The sequence below is a fragment of the Mirounga angustirostris genome, unplaced genomic scaffold (assembly GCF_029215605.1).
Source record: "Mirounga angustirostris isolate CCGP_5_RB_7025 unplaced genomic scaffold, mMirAng1.0.hap1 SCAF_4, whole genome shotgun sequence".
Classification (NCBI taxonomy): Eukaryota; Metazoa; Chordata; class Mammalia; order Carnivora; family Phocidae; genus Mirounga; species Mirounga angustirostris.
This window is the reverse complement of record NW_026991712.1, coordinates 74140171-74162581: the sequence shown is the minus strand read 5'-3', so window position 1 is coordinate 74162581 and position 22411 is coordinate 74140171. Positions and strand designations below refer to the sequence as shown.

At 35.8% G+C, this 22411-nt stretch overlaps 1 protein-coding gene across 4 annotated transcripts in view; it reads right to left on the bottom strand.

The window, feature by feature from the left end:
* Window positions 1-5479: 5479 nt before the first annotated feature.
* Window positions 5480-22411, bottom strand: part of TMEM68 (transmembrane protein 68) — a 49404-nt gene continuing 32472 nt past the window's right edge. The window contains exons 6-8 of one of the 4 annotated variants that reach the window (XM_064588321.1): window positions 19990-20050; window positions 18197-18336; window positions 5480-7176 (exon numbers count right to left, since the gene is read on the bottom strand). In XM_064588321.1, the coding sequence (XP_064444391.1) occupies window positions 7072-7176; window positions 18197-18336; window positions 19990-20050 (306 nt within the window). In that variant the 3' untranslated portion in view covers window positions 5480-7071. The remainder of the gene's footprint in view (window positions 7177-18196; window positions 18337-19989; window positions 20051-22411) is intronic. The other 3 variants (XM_064588320.1, XM_064588319.1, XM_045896543.3) reach the window with 3 other exon arrangements.

Here is a 22411-nt window from a genome sequence, read left to right as displayed (position 1 = left end):
TTTAAAAAATATGAGTGTATTTTGACTTCCACAATTTAATAGATACCTAGACCAAGCCCAATTTCAATGGCAGAAAATTACAGAGCTTTTATTATATATATTTTGTTGAGAATCCTTTTTTTCCTTTATTGATCAGAATAAGCCAAAGACAGTTTTGTGTTACAGAATTTTTGAGGAGAGGCAAACAATAATACATAGCTTTTTGAGAAAAATAGTGTCTTCTGATTTAGATTTACAGAGTTTAGGGTCATTTTTTATTTGTATAAGATAATATTTAGACAGCCAAATTTTAAAAGTGAGAGTTTCTGCTTGGAATTTGATTTTGTCCACCAGTTGATGAATGTGTTCTTTTACCTATAAAACAATAGTCTTGAATGGGGAAATAATGTTAAATGTGGAATTTAAATAAAGGTTTTGAATAAATAATGAGTACTTGGTTTTCAGTACTGCTGGATGATGGCAGCATTAGAGAAGAGGTAAGAATGGGACAAATAAATAGCTTCTGTAGGGTAAATTAAATGGGATGAACAAGACAACAAATGTTTCACAGATATTGAATTATGATCATAAAGCCACCCAGAATTCAAATTAATCCTAATACCACAAACCAGCCTGATGTTTAGAAATCAACAGACAGGGCACCTGGGTGGCTCAGTCGTTAAGCGTCTGCCTTCAGCTCAGGTCATGATCCCAGGGTCCTGGGATCGAGCCCCGCGTCGGGCTCCCTGCTTGGCAGGAGGCCTGCTTCTCCCTCTCCCACTCCCCCTGCTTGTGTTCCCTCTCTTACTGTGTCTCTCTCTGTCAAATAAATAAAATCTTTAAAAAACAAAAAATCAACAAACAACATGGAAGAGATATGAGTCACATCTATTCTTTCAACTTTGAACATGAAAAATAATCATAGAAAGACAAAAATGCACACTTTCACCACATGTATTCAGCATAGTCAGAAGTTTTAATCAGAGTAATTAGGCAAGAAATAACAGATATCCAGATTGGAAAGGAGGATGCAAAATTATCAGTTTGTAGATGACATGAATTTATATACAGATAACTGTTAAGATTCCACCAAAAAAGGGGCACCTGGATGGCTCAGTCAGTTAAGCATCTGCCTTTGGCTCAGGTCAGGATCCCAGGTCCTGGGATTGAGTCCCATGTCTGGCTCCTTGCTCAGTGGCGAGTCTGCTTCTCCCTCTGCCTGCCACTCCCCCCTGTTTGTGCATGCTCTCTCTCTCTGACAAATAAATAAAATCTTAAAAAAAAAAAAAAAGATTCCTCCAAAAAAACCTGTTAAATAGATGAATTCAGCAAAGTTGATGAAACAAAATTAACACACAGAAAGTACTTGCATTTCTATACATTAACAGTGAACATTGAAAAGTAAATTAAGAAAGCAATTGTTTAATAGAATGAAAGAGAATAAAATGCAAAGACTCGAACACTCAAAACTATAAAACATTGCTCAAAGAAATCTAAGATGATATAAATAAATGGAAAGTATCCTGTTCGTTGGATACTTAATGCTGTGAAGATGACAATACTACCCAAAACAATGTATGGATTAAATACAATCTTTATCAAAATCCCAATAGTTTTTTTTTTCACAAACAGGAAAACCCATCCTAAAATTCATATGGAATCTCAAGGGACTCTAAATAACCAAAACAATCTTTAAAAAGAACAAAGAGGACTCAAACTTCTAGATTTCAAAACTTATGACAAAGTTAATCAAAACAGTGGTACTGGCATATGGACATATACGCCAATGAAACAGAATAAATAGTCCAGAAATAAAGACTTGCATTTACAATCACTTGATTTTTGAGAAGGGTGCCAAGACCACACATGAAAAGGACAGTTTTTTCAACAAATGGTTCTGGAAAACTGGACATCCACATGCAAATGTATAAATTTTATACCAGATACAAAAATTAACTTAAGATGGATCAAAGACCTAAACTTAAGAACTAAAATCATAAAACTGTTAAAAGAAAAAATAGGGGGAAAAATTCATATTGGATTTGGCAATGATTTCTTGGATATGACACTGAAAGCAAATACAACAAAAGAAAAAGTAGATAAATTAGATCTCAACAAAAAAATTTTTTAAAGATTTATTAGCCATTCTAGAGAGTGGGGGAGGGGCAGAGGGACAGGGTGAAAGAGAAACCCAAGCAGACTCCCTGCTGAGTGGGGAGCCCAACTGGGGCCCGATCCCATGACCCCAAGATCATGACCTGAGCCAAAATCAAGAGCCAGAGGCTCAAATGACTGAACCCAGGAGCCCCTAGATCTCAACAAAATTAAAAACTTTTGTTCAACAAAGGACACTATCAAGAGAGTAAAAACACAACCCACAGAATGGGATCAACGCAAATCATATAACCGATAAGGGATTAATATCCAGAATATATAAAGAACTCTCGAAACAAAAACAGAACTTGAACAGACATTTCTCCAAAGACAATATGCAAAAGGCAAACAAGCACGTGAAAAGATATTAAATCATGTCATTAGGGAAATGCAAATCAAAACCACAATAAGATACCACTTCATACCCATTAGGATCAAAAAAATTGAAAATAACAAGTGTTGATGAGGATATGGGCAAAATGGAATCCGGGTACACTGCTGTCAGGAATGTAAAATGGTAGTCTGTGGAAATTAGTTTGGTAGTTCCTCAAAAAGTTAAACATGGAATTACCATGATCCAGCAATTCCATTCCTAGGTATATATCAAAAAGAATTGAAAGCAGGAACTCAAACAGATACTTGTACAACAATGTTCATAGCAACATTATTCACAACTGCCAAAGGGTAGAAACAACACTTTGGATAAACAAAATGTGCTATATACATACAATGGAATATTTTGCAGCCATAAAAAGGAACGAAATTCTGATACATGCTTTATGAATGAAACTTGAAAACATTATTGTGGTGTAATAAAATATGTATATATTTGGTCTTTGTTCCTAGCTCCTGGTGCTGAGCTCCTAAAATCCTGGTAAATTCCTGAGTGATAGGAATACCTGTTTTATGCTAATGACTCCTACTTGGGTATGGTGGGGAAAGGCTAGATAGCTTCAGGATGGGGCTAGTTATCAGGAAAACTATGTGATTAGAGGGTTAGAACTTTCAGCCCCATCCCCAATCTCCAGGGAGGAGAGAGGTCAACCAATGATGCCAAGATAAGCTTTGGGGGAGCCTTCTGGATTGGTGAACACATCATATGTTGGGAAGGGTACACCCAGAGAGAACATGGAAGCTTTGACACACCCCCTACTCCCATACCTTGCCCTCTTCCATTTGGTTGTTCCTGAGTTGTATCCTTTATAATAAAATTGTAAGTGTGGCTTTTTCCTGAGTTCTGTGAGTTGTGCTGCTAATTATCCAACCTGAGAGGGGGAGGATGGGAGGAAGTCATGGAAACCCCCAAATCTGTAGTAGGCCAGACAGAGGCAGAAGTGGGGGTAGCCTGGAGGCCCTATTTGCAACTGGCACCTGAGTGGGGACAACCTTATGGGACTGAGGCCTTACCTTATAGGGTCTGTGTTAACTCCCTCCAATAGTTAGTGTCAGAATTGAATGGAATTGTAGGAAATCCAGTTGATGTCAGAGATTGGAGAATTGGCAACGGAACTATGTTATCTGGAGTCAAAGAAGACACCAAATAATTTTGCTAAGTGAAATAAGCCAGACACGAAAGAATAAATATTTTGATTCCACTTATATAAAATACAGAGACTGGGCAAATTCATAGAGACAGAAAGTAGAAAAGATGCTACCAAGGGCTGGGGAAAGCAGGAAATGGAGAGTTATTATTTAAAGGCTACAGAATTGCTGTTTGGGATGATGAAATAGTTCTGGAAATGAGTAGTAGTGATGGTTCTACAATACTGTAAATGTATTTAATGCCAATGAATTATATACCTAAAAAGGGCTAAAATGATAAATTTTGTTATGTACATTTTACAATAAAAAGGTAACAAAAATATATTTTAAAAATAGTAATCAGATACAAATACAAAAACATATCCCACCTACCCTTGTAAATATTATTTCCAAGGGTCATAAATGCTATAAACTTCAGAGGGTCTCATATTTAAATTACTTAAAAGTGTAAGTATACCCCTTTGAACAAAATATGAATCTCAGAGTCCACAATGATAACATCAAGTAGGTGGGGAGAGCAGAAATTGGAAAATTCTTTCTTATAGTAGAATGCTGACTAATAAATGTAGAATAGAGTTAGAAAATCACACTTTTGAAAACCTCATAGTAGTAATTATTTCAGGAAATAGTCAACTCAAGGATGCTAAAACTGGAAAGTGGAAGTTTGATGAGAAACAGATATTTACATAGTCTCAAAGTATCTCTCCATAAACTTAATACAAAGGAAAAATTTACAAGGAAGAAACCTGGTGGGCACCATTTTAACCACATGATCAAAGTTACTACCATTGCTAATGACAAAAACCAACATTATGTGCTTCCTGACGTGAAACACTTGAAAGAGCACAGCATCATTTATGTAGTATTTCTGGAATAATGCATAACCTGAATCAAATCATGCAAAAACAGAGTGAAGGGTATCTACAAAACAGTCTGTCTTTTCCAAAAATGTCAGTATCGTTAAAGACAAAGGGCTAGGGAATCATTCCAGATTAGTGACTAAAGAGATACGAAAACTAAATGCAATATGTGATCCTGCTGTGAACCATGCATCAAGAAGAGAAACTGATATAAAGGATATTGAGACAACTGGTGAAATTTAAATCTGGACTTAAGATTGGATAATACTAGATATCAATGATAAATGTCCTAATTTGGATCATTGCTGTGGTGCTATGAATGGATGGCCTTATAATCAAGGGTAAAGGTAAGGGGCATGGTATCTGCAATTTACTATCAGTTGATTCAGAAGAAAACATCTTAAAAAAGAAGAAAAAATTATTTATAAATTTATATATACATATATATAGAGAGAGAGGGGAGGGGTGAGTGAAGAGAACAAATGTGACATAACAATTAGTCAATCTGGGTGAAGAGTATATGGGAGTACTGTATACTACTATTGCAATTTTTCTGTAAATTTGATATTGTTTCAAAGTTAAAGTTTTTTTTTTTTTAAAGGATATGAAAGACTTCCCACAAAGGTATGCCATGTTCATGCTTCTGGAGAGTCCCTAGCTTTCATCAGACTTGTGAACACTCCCTTCAAAAAGGGTTAAGAACATCCCCTTTTCATTATTACTTGCATTTCTATATTTGACCGTATTCCCTCATTCTTCTAAATGGCACTTAAATTCAAATAGCAAAGATAAAGATCTTGCATTGAGCGAGACAGGATGGCTTCTAGTTAGTCTGAGTATCAGAAAACAAAAGATTTTAAGTAAAGCAGTAAAACTTAAATACTGTAAAAAATAATAGCTTTTGCTACATTAGCAATGAATATTATTCTTTCTTCCATTTTTAAAAACCAATCGTTGCCCCAAAACATTATTCTCATTTGTTTTATAATCATTTATTCATTCATTCTGGAAATATTTATTGATTTCAAACAAACACTGTTCACTGCTAGAGGGGGGAAAAAAGCTGCAAATAATCACTAATTGACTCTTTTCATTGCAATTGAAATTAAAATATATTTATTACATTAGAAAGTGAAGTTTACTCTCTGTGGCTGAGATAGATGAATATGATTGTGGGTGAAAAATGAATAAACAGTAAAACAAAAAAACAGTTTAAAATAAGAAAATCACATATGCAATTTCACAAGAAAATGAATTGCAATTCACCTTTACTTTTATTTTATGTTGCTTAATTCTATATACATTACACATATACATATATACTTGTTATACAAAAATGTATACAAAAATCCAAGTAATTTAATATCTAAAAAAGGAAGAGGGAGATACTGCATTTGATTTCTGGTACTCTTCCATTTAAATACTTTTAAAATTCAGATTTCAAGGAGACAAACTGAAAGCCATTAATTTTTCAGAAAGCTTTGTGTTCACATAAATTTATCCTTCAAGTATATTTTTATTGAAACAATAAACCATTTGACTGGTTGCAAAGTCAAACTGAATAAGCCATGGTACTGAGCAAAAGCAGAACTTTCTTTAGCTCTGCTTTTATCAGCCTAGAATCAACTTCTAACATACGAAATGCAGAACACAACAGTGATTTTTAACCTTATACTATTAAATGCCATATTACATAGCTGACAATGCATAGCACACCCTATATGGTGTGCCTACAGATTCTTGTTAAAAAATATAATACTAAAAATAATAATAATTATTAGAAATTTTGCTGTTCCTAATCTCTTTTTTATTCAATTTGAAAAACAGTGTATCTTTTCCATTGTGCTTGGCAACTTGACATCATACCTAAATAAATAATTTAAACATCGTGTGGACCAAATATATACATAAACTTTTAAAAATTCTTGGTATTGTTTAATTCAGTTATAATTTCAGTTCTATAGTTATCAATCAGAGCAAATATAAAGAATTTAAAATTTAAAAAAAGAATTTAAAATAATATTCCTCAACAATGTGTTAGCATGTTTTTACAGAGTGAATTGCTGAGGCATAAAAACATTACATGATTCGCCCAAGGTCATGAAAGGAGTAAGAGGTGGATGAAAGAGTATTTCTTCTCTAACTTCAGTGTCTGTACTGAATTATGCCATCCTGCAAAATTAGCTCAGTGCAACAGATGCAGAAATTAGATGCAATATTTTAGGAATGTTTGTTTAACCTAAACTGCGATTATTAATGAACTTAACTTTTAAAATCTATATGTTTATTATACATCATCAGGAATTTATAGAAAGAAACGTGATCATTTTCTGAATTATTAGGCATGTAATGAGTTACTGTTTAAATGTGACACAATTGATTGCAAAAACAAAATCAACAATACAATTTTAAACAAACAAGTTCAGTCTAGGATGCTTATTAACATTTTTTTTAAATAGTAATTATAGAACCTACAAAATTTAGAGGACAGTACCACAGACACAAACATACTAATATAAATGGATTAAATCGTCTTCTAGTTGGTCTTTTGTTTTTTATGAAAACGTTCTAACAAAGCGCTCATAATGTTTCCCGGTATTCTTTGGTGCTTATCAATCAAAGCTTGAACAGCATTCTTTGTCTATTAAGAAAACAAAAGAAAAGCCATTATTCTTTTAGTTCTCAAAATAGATCATTTATGTTGTAAAGATTTTAATATACTACTTTCAAAAAAGTCCTTCTTAATTTAGCACCCCTCTCTCCTCAAAATTAGTGACTTCCTTCTCAGCACACCCACAGTGTAGTGTAGTCCTCATACTGATTTTATTATGCTGGAAGTACAGTTAATGTTACATGGCTATTTTCTACACCAGACTGTAAGTTCCTTAAGACATAGCTTTGTATTTCTTCAGCACCGAGCACAGCAATGCTTTGCATACAGTAAACACTACAAGGAACTGAAGGAGAAAAATCAGAAAAAAAAAAGTAGTAGGAAATTTTCTAGTGGAAGTTTTACTCCTTTCTATTCATGAATAAACTTTTGTGTATTTTTCTTTCATCACTACACACCCAAACAACTACAGCAGGCAGTGCAAGAGGACAAAGTGAGGAAAACTATGAATGAGCTGATATACTTGTTCATTAGGTCAATTTCTAGAGAGTTTAACAGGAATTTAAATTAGGTCACAGCAATGGAAAAGTCTATTAAGATATAATAAGAAATCTCCCAAAACTATTTGTTTCCCATTCAATTCACGACAAATTTCAATAATTTTTACTTTTAGATCAGTTTGTGGCTATCTAAAAAAATTTCTGTGCATGCACATAATGCATGTGTGTACCCGCATACACACTTCCTTTCAGATGCTAGCCTTTCAATAGCCTTCTTTTTGTAAATCTTGGACCTTCATCTTTTTTTTAAGTTTTTAGTTAAATTCCAGTTAGTGAACATACAGTGTAATGTTAATTTCAGGTGTACAATTTAGTGAATCACCACTTCCATACATTACCCGGTGCTCATCAGAAGTGCCCTCCTTAATCTCCATCAACTATCTCACCCATCCCTCCACCCACCTCCCTTCCAGTAATGATCCATTAGTTTTCTATAGTGAAGAGTCTGAGCTGCATCTCTTTTAAAATATAATTAATAAACCCTAGCCCAAAGATGTATTTTAAAAATATGCCTCTCTAGGGGCGCCTGGGTGGCTCAGTCATTAAGTGTCTGCCTTCGGCTCAGGTCATGATCCCAGAATCCTGGGATCAAGCGCTGCATCAGGCTCCCTGCTCAGCGGGAAGCCTGCTTCTCCCTCTCCCACTCCCCCTGCTTGTGTTCCCTCTCTCACTGTCTCTGTCAAATAAATAAATAAAATCTTTATTTAAAAAAGTATACCTCTCTAAAGCACAAGTTTTCACATCTATGAAAGGAGAACTATTTGATACACTTATTGTAAATATTAAATGAAATTGCAACCATGTCCTCAGGTACTTGGCACAGTGACTAAAAGTGGCTAATACAGGTTGTTTTCTGTGAAGTATATTCTTTAAATTGTATTCATGTATTTAGAAAACAGATGCTTTGGAAGCTGTAACATTAGTGAAACAAGTCTCTAATCTCAAGCTCAAAACTTAATAAACGGATCAAGTACAAAGTAATAAAAACGTAAGATCATTTGTAAGATGTACCTGTCATCTGAGATGTGAAAAGAAAGCATTTGGAAGTTCAGACTTGAGAGCTCATTTGGTGGGAAATGACAGGGAAGGACACATGAATGAGCTGCTCTTTGGTCTGGGTCTCGAAGGACCAGTAAGATTTCACTGACAGTGAAGGCAAAAGCAGGAGGAAAAAGACCACAGGAAAACAATTGCCTAAGGAATGGTGAGTTCGTGAGTTTGGCTGGAGTTTCAGGTATGTGTTCAGAAGCTGGGTGTACAAGGTTCTAAAATTAGAATTCAATTAAATCATGAAAGTCCTTAAACGCCAAGTGAAAAAGTATAGGCTTAATTTAATATGAACTGAGGTGTCAAGGAAGTGCTGTGGGTGACGAAATATCAGGGCAATGCATTAAGAAAATACAACTCTTGCAAAATCACCAATGACACCTTTCTGTCACCAAACCCAGTAACATTCTTTTAATCTTACTTGACCTCTCAATCACCATCGATCTTGCTTCTGAAATTCTCATACTGGAGGAAAAGCTAGCTTTTCTTCTAGCTTTCAGGCTGCTCCTTTCCAATCTTCTTTGCAGATTTATAATCCCAAAATCAGGCACTGACTTATTCTTCAAAGGTTCAGACAACTTTAATTAACTTTCATTTGCTGATGACTCCTAAATTTGTATCTCCAGCCCGCTCAGCTTCATATAGGAATATTCAATATGACTTCCCATGAATGTTTTAAAGGCACCTCAAATTCAATATCTTTAAGACTAACCTAACATTCTTTTCCTCATACTTTGTCTTTTTCTTAGTTCCTTCCCTATTTCAGCAAATGACACTACCAGGAACCTAGCCAAGTAAGCCAAAACCTAGGAGTCACCCTTAACAACTCCTGCTTCCCACTCACAATGGCTAATCCATCGGCAACATCCATTTGTTTCACCTCCCAAATACCACTCACATCTATCCACTTCTCTCCAACTTCTTTCCACCCTAACAATACATATATATGATATATGCATGTATATATGAATAAACCTATATTTACATATATGTGTGGATGTGTGGATGAGACTGTAGAGAGAGAATTAAAGAGACAGACAGAAACAGACACTGTAAATGCAGAGATGGAACAATAGATTAAGCTGAGAGAACTTTCAGGAAATGTCCCAAGTGCCCTGTTCAGCATTAGCACACTATATTTTAATTTAGATTTAGATACTGCTTACAAAATGGTTTTCCACAGTCAAATGACTGAACAATCTATCACCCATTTTTAAATGAGATTTCATTTCTACATTAATTTGGATGCTAATAATTTTGAATTTGTGATAATCCAGGGATCATTATCTTACAGTTTATGCTTATATTATTAACAATGAAGATTGGAAAATCATGATAATATATTCACAAAAGGAAAATTTCAAGTATTCCTTATTTCAAGTATACTTTAGTTCAATAATGACAACGTACAATCAAAAATATGAATATGGCAACTATGTATGGATGTATTTAAATGAATTCCCCCAAGAAATTCTACTATGCTTTGGTAGACTACTTGTTACTTTTGGTACTGATAATAAAGTACATAAAGTAACTGGAGAGGGTAATTGAGGTATTTCAAGGATTCAGAAAGGCCTTCTTTCTTACTTAAATAGGTAAGGTTGTACTATGTTTACATATTTTAATATATAAAATATCTAATTCTACCAGTGACATGAATGTGAGTAAATTTTGCTCTCATATGAAAAAACCTCATATGAAAAATCAAGGCACTGGAATTTAACTGGAATTTTCCTTAACTGAGGAAAATAAGGGAACAGGGTTCATTTAAGAGACCTGAAAGAAACATCTGAGATCATCTAGTTCAATTTATCTGCTCTACAAATAAGGAAACTGGGACCTAGAAAAGAACATATTTATCCAAAGTGACACTGCTGCCTAGTGGTAGTGTGAGGATTATAACCCAGATCCCTGAACCTCCACACCAGGCTTTTCCCCCTCCTTCTCTATTACCTTCTATTTTGCCCATAAAAACATATGGTATTTGTAAAAAGTGTTCCTAAGTAGCTCTGACCCACTTAAATCCTAATAGACAGGAAAAAAATTTTAAAAGAACAAAACAGAATTTGGTTATATTCTACAGGAGAATGCACTGTTTGGGGGCAGCAAAGAAATGTGTTATATAAATAGTAAAGTGCATGCGGGTAGAAGCAACGTCACTGGGTAAGGTCTCACCCTGGTGTAAAAGCTCGTGGAGCCCTATCAGTAAGGCATCACTTCAGGATCAAGATGAGAGAAGCATCATGCATGCAGAGAGCATGTCCTGACCCTGAAAACCAGTGTCAAAGAGTTTTGTTTTCAGGATGCAGGAGGACAATAAACTGTGAGTATTAATGGACCAGCAGCATAACTGGCAATAAGTTTTCTAAGAATGAAGTTCATAGACAAGGCACATAATGTTTCTTTACTGTTCCCTTCGTGAAACTTCCTATCTATTTGAATTTCCTACCTGATTTGAATAGTCTCATCTAATATAACATTATAGCTGTTTCAGCTGTACATCCTTTTCTACGTGTCTGGTCTTGCTGAGTCCCAGTATGGTATAATAGATTACAGTGATTTATTCCCTCTGCCTACCAGCCCCTGTCTTTTGGGCCATCCTTTGGGAAGAATACAGATACTGTCCCAGTCAAGTCTAGTGTGGCCATGTGACTGCTTTGGCCAGTAAATGTCAGTGGGAGTAAGTAAGCCACTTCCAAACAAAAGCTTTAAAAGGTTCCACTCCTGACATTTTCTTTTTACCATGGCAACATTGTATCAGCCTGAACCCAGGAGAAAGAAGAGGTGGATCTCAGGGGAAATACAACATGAACAAGAAGTAAGCTTTACTGCCTCTGAGATTGGTTGTTTGTTACTGCAGCACACCCCAGCAAAACTGACTAAATCATCCAGTTTTCTTATGTGTAGAACAGCAATAATAAGGTCTACCCTACGGGATTAAATCAGACTTATGCATAGGAAATGTCATCACAGATGACATGATCTTATACATAGAAAACCCTAAACACTCCATAAAAGAACAGTTAGAACTAACAAACAAATTCAGCAAAGTTGCAGGATATAAAATCCACACACAAAACTCAGTTGTGTTTGTATACACTAACAATGAACACTCTGAAAACAAAACAAAAAACAAAAAACAATCCCATTTACAATAGCATCAAAAAGAATAAAATACTCAGGAAAAAACATAACCAAGGAGGAGAAAGTCTCACACACTGAAAATTATAAAACACTGCTGAAAGAAATTAAAGACACAAATAAACAGAAAGACATCTGTGTTCATGGATTAAAAGATTTAATATTGTTAAGCTGTCAATTCTATCCAAGGTGGTCTACAGATTCAAGGCAATCCCTATCAAAATCCCAACAGCATTTTTTGCAGAAGTAGAAAAAAAAATCTTAAAATTCATTTGCAATTTCAAAGGACTCTATAGACAAAAGAAGGAAGTTGCAGGCCTCATACTTCCCAATTTCAAAACATATGACAAAGCTACAAAAATCAAACCAGTGTGATACTGGCATAGAGACAAACATATAGACCAATGGAACAGAACAGACAACCCAGAAATAAACATTTGCATATATGGCAAATGATCTTTGATAAGGGTGCCAAGACCATACCATGGGGAAAAGGCAGTCTCTTCAACAAATGACGGTAGGGAACTAGATATCCACATTAAAAAAGAATGAAGTTGAAAAAAAAAAAAAAAAGAATGAAGTTGAACTTTATCTTACATCATATATAAAAATTATCTCAAATTGGATTAAAGAACTAAACTATAAAACTCCTAGAAGAAAATGTAGGAGAAAAGCTTCATGACAGTGGATTTGGCAATAATTTCTTGAATATGACACCAAAAGCACAGGAAACAAAGCAAAAATAGACAACTAGGACTACATCAAACTCAAAAACATCAAAAGAAACAATCAATAGGGTGAAAAGGAACCTATGGAATGAGAGAAAATATTTGCAAATCATCTATCTAATAAGGAGTTAATATCCAGAATATATAAAGAGCTTCTATAATTCAACAACAAAAAAACCAAATAATATGATTAAAAACATGAGCCAATACCTTGAACACACATTTCTCCAAGGAAGATACACAAATGGCCAACAAGCATACGAAATGATGCTCAACATCAGTTGAGATAATCATTAGAGAAATGCAAATCAAAACTACAATGAGATACCATCTCACACCCATTAGGATGGCTACCATCAACAAAACAAAACAAAACAGAAAATAACAAGTGTTGGTGAGGATGCAGAGAAATTGGAACCCTCCTGTACTGCTGGTAGGGATGTAAAATGGCATGGCCAACTATAGAAAACTGTATGGATGAGGCTCCTTAAAAAGTTAAAAATAGAATTATCATAGTGTGAAATAATAGAAAATACATATTGGTCTCTGCTCCTGGCTCCTGGCACAGAGCTCCTGAAACTCTTATAATTTCCTAAGTGATAAGGGTACTAGAAGCACCTTTTGTTCTAATATTTGGTTTCTGACTCCAGTTCCTGATGCAGTGCTCCTGAAATCCTTATAATTTCCTGGGTGATAAAAGTGTCTTTTGTTCTATTGGACTTGTGGATGGCTTCTGGATAAGAGCTGGTCACCAGAAAGACCAAACCATGATTAGAAGCTTAGAATTTTCAGCTCGACTCCATCACCCCCCATAAAATCCCAATAGTACAGCGTTCAGGGAGCTTCCAGGTAGGTGAACACATTCACACCAGGAAGGTGACGCACCCTAACTCCACAGGGGTCCTGCACTTGGAGCCCTCCCATTCTTTGCCCTACATTATCTCTTTATCTGGCGGTTCATCTGTATCTTCTATCATATCATTTAATAAACTGATAAAAGTAAGTGTATTCCTGAGTTCTGTGAGACATTCCAGCAAATTAATTGAACCTGGGGAGGGGTCATGGGAACCTCCAATTTGTAGCCAACTCAGACAGAAGTTGTGGGTTACCTGAGGACCCAGTACTCGTGATTAGCATCTAGAGTGGGGTGAGAATAGCCTTGTGGGACTGAGCCCTTACCCTGCGGCATCTACGCTATCTCCAGGTAGACAGTGTCCGAACTGAGTTAAATTACAGGACCTCCAGCTGGTGTCAGAGAATTGCTTGGTGGGGGAGAAACCTCCACACATCTGGTGACCAGAAGTGTCAGAAGTCACGTTGTGTGTAAAAGTGAAGGAGACTCACAAGTGAAAGAAAGGCATAGTACAAAAGAACTGGGCTTTTCCCTATAGGAGGGAAAAGCTGGAGTTTTTTCTTTCCACATATGATACAGCAATCTCACTTCTGGTATATATCCAAAAGAATTCAAAACAGGATCTTGAAGACATATTTGCACATGGATTTTACCTATAGCATTATTCACAACAGCCAAGAAAATGGAAGCAACCCAAATGTCCAACAATGAATGAATGGATAAACAAAATGTGCCATATACATATAATGGAATATTATTCAGCTTTAAAAAAAGAAGGAAATCCTGTCACATGCTACAATATGGATGGACCTGAAAGACATGCTAAGTGAAATAAGCCAGTCACTATGATTCCACTTTTCTACGATAGTCCAACTCATAGTACTAGAAAGAAGAATGGGGGTTGCCAGGGGCTGCAAGGAAGAAGTGGTGAGCTGGTGTATGATTCTCCTCATATGCGGAATCTAAAAAAGATGAATTCGTGGAAACACAGAGTAGAATGGGGGTTGCCAGGGTGTGGGGGAATAGGGAGATGTTGGCCAAGGGTACAAACTTATAGTTCTAAGATGAGTAAGTTCTGAGGATCTAATGTGCAGCATGGTTACTTACAGTTAATAATACTATATTATATGTTAGAAAGTTGCTAAGAGAAAAGGTCGTAAATATTCCCACCACACACGCAAAATGGTAATTATGAGGTGCTGGAAGTGTCATCTAACCTTATTGTGATAATCATTTCACAATATACACATGTATCAAATCTTCACCTTGCACATTAAACTTTTACAGTGTTATATGTCAATTATATCTTGATTATAAAGCTGGGGGAGAAAAAGAATCTTGCATAGACCATAAAGGAACCAGAATAAAATGTTGATGGATATATATGAAAAAAAAAGAGAGAGAGAAAGAATGGGTAGCTGGTGTTCAGTGGGTATAGAGATTCAATTTAGCAAGATGAGAAGGTTCTAGAGATTGGTTTCACAACAATGTAAATATATATTTAGCACTAATAAAACATACACTTAAAAATGGTTAAGTAATAAATTTTATATTTTTTACCACAACTTTAAAACTTAAAAAAAAATCACAGTATACATACAAAAGGCTGGTATAAAGTTGTAATCAAAACACATTCATCCCATTCTCCAGGTGATTCAATAATATGACATTCATGGCTTTTATCTAGTTTTATACTCTCCGAACGTGTAACTGCAAGCTGAGTGGTCTTTTCTTCCTTGATGTCTTTGCAGGGATGAATATTACTGATCACTCCTGTTTTTTAAACATCCTCACCTGCTGACTTCTCTCACACAAATTTACTTATTCCCCACCTCTCTGCCATCTCCCTTTCTGTCAGCTTTGGGTGTTTTCCTTGGCACACCCCTTACATGTTACTTGCCCTACGGTCTGTCCTAAGTCCTCTTCCTTCTCTCTCTAAGCTGCTTTGTAAAGCTCATGACTTCAGTAACTGTCTCATGCAGATAACTTCTAAAACTTCATCATCAATTCTGACCTTTCTCCCAAACTCCAGTGCAATATTTTTTAAAACCTATGCAGGGACGCCTGGGTGGCTCAGTTGGTTAAGCATCTGCCTTAGGCTCAGGTCATGATCTCAGGGTCCTGGGATCGAGCCCTGAGCCCTGTGCTGGGCTCCCTGCTCAGTGGGGAGTCTGCTTCTCCCTCTCCCTCACCTGCTCTCTCTCTCCCTCAAATAAAGAAATAAAAATTTTTTAAAAAGTATGCATATAAATATATACATACATATCCTGCAGGTAGCTATAGAATTAGGTTTCAAGTCTGGTATTTTCTATCTCTGTAAAATCTCTCAAATCTGCACCTTGCTCTCCCTTTCAAGTAGATAAAAATATCATTATGTAATTCATTCATTCATCAAACATTTATTGAGATCTAATTAAATACCAAACGCTGTGCTGGGAACTGGAGACACAAGAATTCATAGCATAACCTCTGCTCTTAAAGAGCACACTTATGTGTATCTAAGTAATCACAATTGCTAGAGTCATCCTCACAAACCATTGTAGAGAAACAGATTATACATCTGCTTGCTTCCGCCAAACAAATTTGAATGAAACTGATATGAGCCACTCCCAAACAGAGGCCTATCCTAATTGAAATGTATTTGGTAGACAAATTCCCTAGTCTGATAGTTAAGGGCCTAAAAATATAGCTCCTACTTACTTTTCCGGTTTCATCTCAACCAAACCCTACCCATTAAGCTAGTGATTCCCCAATTGTTATTAAGTGCTATTGAAGGAAAAACAAGGAGAGGGTTTTGGTCAGGTAAGAATGGAAAATATGCTTTGAAACAAAGTTAAAGAGACCTCTTTGTTGCAGGGCTTCTTAGAACCTTTAATATGTTAATGTGTTTTGCAAAATTCCTGGAGGAGAATTTATCAGGCAGTTTTTCCCAACCCTGCTGTTCTAACCCCCTCAGACTGCTCACCATTGTTGGTACATGGTGAACTTCCCTACCGTCATTTCTTTGTTCATACTCTTCCTCCAACCCCAAGTCCACATGTCCAAGTCACATCCTTCTTTCAAGACCCACCACAAATGCCCTCATTCCAGAAAGCTTTTCCTATTTTTTCCTTCACAAAGCAGTCTTTTTCCCCTTTGAGCTTCTACTGTCTCACTCAAATTCAGCCTCCATATTGTTTCCAGTGATCTTTGCAAACGCAAACCTATTACACCATTCACCTATTTTCAAGAGCACCACATGCCACCCCTGCCGCAGCTTTCAGGAAACAAAATCAATTATAGGCCATCATAGTCCAGACCCGTCCTGTGTTTCTAGCCTCATCTCCCATAACATATATTCCTTTTAGCTATAAAAGACTACTCTCAACTCCCCAAAGATTTTATGCTATATCATATTGCCATCCATTTATACATTCAGTTTCCTCTACCTCATTACTCTCTGTCCAGCTAATTCCTTGTCTTTCCAAACTGAATTCAACCATCACCTCTCTCAAGGAGGCATCCCCGATCTAATTTAGATATCTTTCCTTTGTGCTTCCATAATACCCTAAGACACAGTTCTCAATCAGATGGGATTTTGCCCCGCTGGGCATTACATGAAGAGGTCTAGAGGCATTTTTTATTATCACAATCGGTGAGGGTCACATGAGGATGGGGAGTGCTACTGGCATCTCGTGAGTAGAGGTGAGAGACAGTGGTAAGCATCCTCCGGTGCACAGCACAGGCCTCCACAACAAAATGTCAGTAGCACCCAGGTTAAGAAACCTTGCTGTAGGCACACCATTGTGGTTAATGAATCACCACATAAACGCTGATTTAGTTCTTCAGCTCCCACACTGGACTGCAAGTTCCTAGGACGACAGTATTCACTACTGTTAATAATGTTAATACCCAGCATTCACGGAGCACTTACTGTATGTCACTCACTGTTCTTTTTTTTAAAGATTTTATGTATTTGACAGAGAGAGACACAGTGAGAGAGGGAACACAAGCAGGGGCAGAGGGAGAGGGAGAACAGGCTTCCCGCAGAGCAGGGAGCCCAACGCGGGGCTCAATCCCAGGACTCTGGGATTATGACCTGAGCCGAAGGCAGACGCTTAACGACTGAGCCACCCAGGCGCCCCTCACTCACTGTTCTAAACAATGATCATGTACAATCTCACGTAATCCTCAGGGACAACTGTGAGTGGGTACTATTCTTTTCCCTGTTCTGCAGACTCCCTGAGGTCACACAGCACATGAATAGTGGAGCTAGGAACGACCTGATTTCATAACCCACACTCTTGAAAACTATTCCATTTTCCTGCCAGGATATTTCTATCAAACAAGAACAACACTTTCTTTTTATGGAAGTCAACTCTTTCTTCTGGACATCACTTATGACACTTTTTAATTACCAGTGCCAAGAGCCCCAACCTCTCAGCACTTGTGACATTTTAAAATGAGTGGTTCTTTGTTGCGGGGGGCCGTCCTGTGCATGGTAGGAAGTTCACCGGCATCCCCGGCCTCTACTCACTACATGTCTGTAGCTCCACCACCTCCCAGGACCTGCCTGTCATGACAATAACTAAATGTCTCAAGACACTGCCAAACGTCCCCTGGGGGAAAAAGCGCCACTGATCGCAGGAACGTGTCTGTGGAATTAATTAATGAATTCAACTTTAATATAATAATTGAAAGTAAAAATCTGCTCAAAGATTAAGAAAGAAAGAATAATTTACCTTTTCAGCTAATTCTTCTGCTGTTATCTTTGGATCATAGGGGATAGGATCACCTAAATAGGTGCGTAATTTCACTGGAAAACCACCATACATTGGAGCAAACGGATAGCGAAATTTTTCATAAAGCCACCTAAATAACCCTGTTTTAAAGCAAACAAAATTATTTTAATTGGTTAAATATTCTGAGCAACTGTAAACTTTCAAATTAATAATTAATAATATAAGACTTAGAAGAAGATAGCAAACAGTATCATCTCCTGGCAATTAATACAATACGTTTTTTTTTAAAGATGAGCTTTTCATCAATTCTAACGAATGTAGCACATTAATGTAAGATGTTAATATGAGAAGCTGGAGGGTGGTGAGAAGCTTTATGAGTACTCTTTGTACTTCCACTCAATTTTTCTGTAAAGCTAAAAATGACCCCCAAAATCAGGTTTATTAATTTTTTTAAAAATGAGCTTTCAAACATATGAGAATTTTAAAAGGCAAACCAATTACTATTATTACAAAGCCATGGGTAAAGACTGCAACCAAAAGCTAGAAGCTAAAAAGTCTGGAGACTCACAAATAAAGACTTATATGAATAAAAGAAAAAAAAATAAAAGCATAAGATAAATTCACAAAAACATGAAACTAAAATGCATCAATAAATAGGTAAAGAAAAAAACATTATTGTAAATTAAGAAAAATGCAGAGTAGCAAAGAATCACTAATGCTAATGACCAAGTATGAAATTTAGCAAGATTAAAAGCAGTAATAATGTAAAATAAACTGGAGGATTAAGTAAAAAAAGAAAGTCAAAAAGCAGTCAACAGTAATTTTTAAACCACTTTATGATTAAAGAAACAAAATTAGGAATAATTTCTGTTATGCAACTTAAATTCTGAAGAAATAACCTGAGAGAAAATTAGAAGAAATAATTCTACAGCAACAGCTAAACCTCACATCAATCTGCCTTTCCACCTTAAATTTGAAAAAAAAAAGGGAAAAAATGTTAACACCTAAAAAAAGTAATAGAATATCAACAACATACCAACATTACACATAAAAGAAACAACAGAAGTTTAAAGTTTTTTAGGAGGGGATCTGTATGTGGATAGGAACAATATAGTGCTAGGGATATAAAATATAGTCAATCAAATATATAAACCATAGGGTATAAAAACAAACTGAAAATTTCAAAATAAAAAGAAAACAACAGAGGAATTGCAAAGAAAAAGCACTTCTAATCGTTATCACTCCTATAACTACACTCAAAGCTTATTTTGTTACCCATAAATTAAAGTTAGGCAAAAAGAACTTTACAATATAAATGTATCATGGTTCAAAATATTTAAAAAGCAAAAAACAAGAAGTAACAGAAATGAACCAAAGCAGACATCCTTAGGTTGTTAATCTTAATTCAGTATCATATTGTCATCCATTTTTAAAGCTGTAACTTCTTCAGCAGTGAGTTAGGAAGATAGTCTGGGCAATGGGTACATTTGTTCTAAACCTCAACAGCGTGGTTCAACCAAGGAAATTAGATAACTCACTCTGTAATTTTAAGAAGCCCATGAAACAAATAAGCTTCAGTATGTCTACGAGACTCTTAATAAAAATCTAACATCTCAGAACTGCCATTACTTAGAATCAGTTATCATTTAGACTTTAAATAGAAAAACATCTAAATAATATATCCATTATCTAAAGTAGTAATTCAAAAGAATTTCTTAGAGTGTTCAAAAGCCCAAGTATTTCATTCTAAATATTACATTATAATTAGAAAAACTGTATGAATAAGAACTTACTTGTTCCTCCAAGTGATCTAAATCCTTCTCGAATATTTTGTGTAAACATAGGAATAATGGGCTAGAGAGAGAATTTGAATTAAAAAGTAAATATATTGATCCATTCAATATCTCCACTGAGTCAATAATGCAAAATTTTGAGGGCCTGTTCAAGATTATGAGAATGAGGTATTTTTAAAATAAAGGTATACTTTTATTACCAGTGTGATTTATCAGACTAAATTTAACTTGATCATCTGTAAAAACAAAAATTAGAAACACTACCCTCTAGTGGTAATACATAATATTTCATTTACCAACTTTCCTACCTTCCACATAAACTCTTGACACTCAAAATAAAAGATTGCAGTAATCATTAATTTCATTAAATAAAATTAATGTGGTAAATTAAATTGATTTTGGTGGCCCACTGAATAGTGTGCTCACTGGAGAAAAAGTTACAAGATAGATATTCCCTCTATGGGGAAATTTATATAAATTTAAATGACAGGTTTTGGCAAGATGCTGTCACGGAACTACGGAAACACTATTTTTTTGTGTGTGAGATTATTAAATCTAAAAATTTTGAACATCAATGAAAAGCATAAGACTGCAAAAAAAAGGAAAATATATAAAACAATTCCTTTTATCATTGATTTTAGAGGATTTCTGCTCACAAGTTCATGGTTTTTATTATTCCATGAATATCTGTGATTAAGTATGATTTTTTAAATGGAGACCTTAATTAAATGTCCTAAAAACAATGATGAAGTAGCAAAGGATCATGTAAGGAGGTTCCACCATGGTTAAACTGAAGTAGATAAAAAATTGAATAAAAACACTTTAAAATGCACATAAAATACATTGAATTAAACGATGTTTTAGAATTTAGAAAACTGAGTATCACTTTACTTACATTCTACCATCAGTATTTGTCTAATACAGAGTTATCTGCCTTAGTGAACAGGGTTGGAGATATTTAAATAAGCTGACATTTAAAAAGCCATTCTTACTCAGCTGTGGAAAACAGTAAAATATGGTGGACTGAAGGAAAGGGACTACAGGTATAGCTTTCTTCATAAAACTTATTACCTCACACAGAACTACTGATCATTTATTTAGTGTATTTCTCCCCTCTCCAGAAGGAAGACCTCTAACAGCAGAGACATTGTTTTGTTTACTGCTGTATCCCCAGCACCTGAATAGTGCCTGGAACAGACTAGGTGCTGAAACAAAGTGTGATGGATGAATTAAAGAAGGAATGAAGACACAGGACAGAGAGACAATGCACATAATGAAGTAGTTTGTATTCTCTGAATATAAAGTGTCGGAAACAGGCAGCAGCAATCTTAAAACCAGTTTGGAAAAAAGAAGTCAGGTAAAGAAAGGCACTCTGATGGAAGAATTTAAAGTTTCATGGTGTTAATTCACAAAGCTAAAACAGAAAACACTGACTCTTTCGTACAAAATTCAGATTATGATCTAGGAAACCACCACTAGTTTTGCGAAATAGTGACTGCTGACATCCTAATGTTTTAAAGAGTTATAAAATGTCTTTAGAGTTGAGAACATAAAATGCCCAAAAAGGACCAGAAACCTTTCAGCTCGTATATATACCCTTCGTCTTCTCTGACCAGTACTGCTGGATTTATGCCTGACTGGCATGAACCCCTAGGTTCATACTGAAGCATGCACTTTATAAAGACTCTTCAGGGTACATACCACCCTTTAAATAGCTTACTCTCCAGAAGCTCGATATATCTAGAACCTACTAAATAGGAAAATGCTTACCCTAGCAGGCTCAGTATTCCAGGCTAGAGTCTGGGCATATGGTTTCTAAATTTGCATTCAAGCTAACAGCCTTAAAGCTATAAGCATTACTTTATTACAACTTGATACTGTAGTACAATCACCCATTCCTTTCCTTGTACACCTTTTGCATATAAGGTATTAGCATAAGTAACCTAGAATTAAATTGTTTGCATGTATACACGTGTCTCCTTATGTACGTGTGTGCACGTGTGGAAGAGAAAGAGAATGTGTATTTTGTTGAAACTGTTCTTGGGGAATTAGTTTAATATGGTCTTAGAGTCTAAACTTTGCCCCTAAAAATAAGTGAGCACCAATGGACAAGTTACTTACCATGTCTATGCTTCAGGTTCTTCATGTATAAAGTGGGAATAATAATAATTATACTATCTCAAAGGTTATTTTATGGATTGATATAATACATATAAACAATTTTATTAAAACAAATGTTGGGGCGCCTGGGTGGCTCAGTTGTTAAGCGTCTGCCTTCGGCTCAGGTCATGATCCCAGGGTTCTGGGATCAAGCCCCACATCGGGCTCCCTGCTCGGCGGGAAGCCTGCTTCTCCCTCTCCCACTCCCCCTGCTTGTGTTCCCTCTCGCACTGTGTCTCTCTCTGTCAAATAAATAAAATAT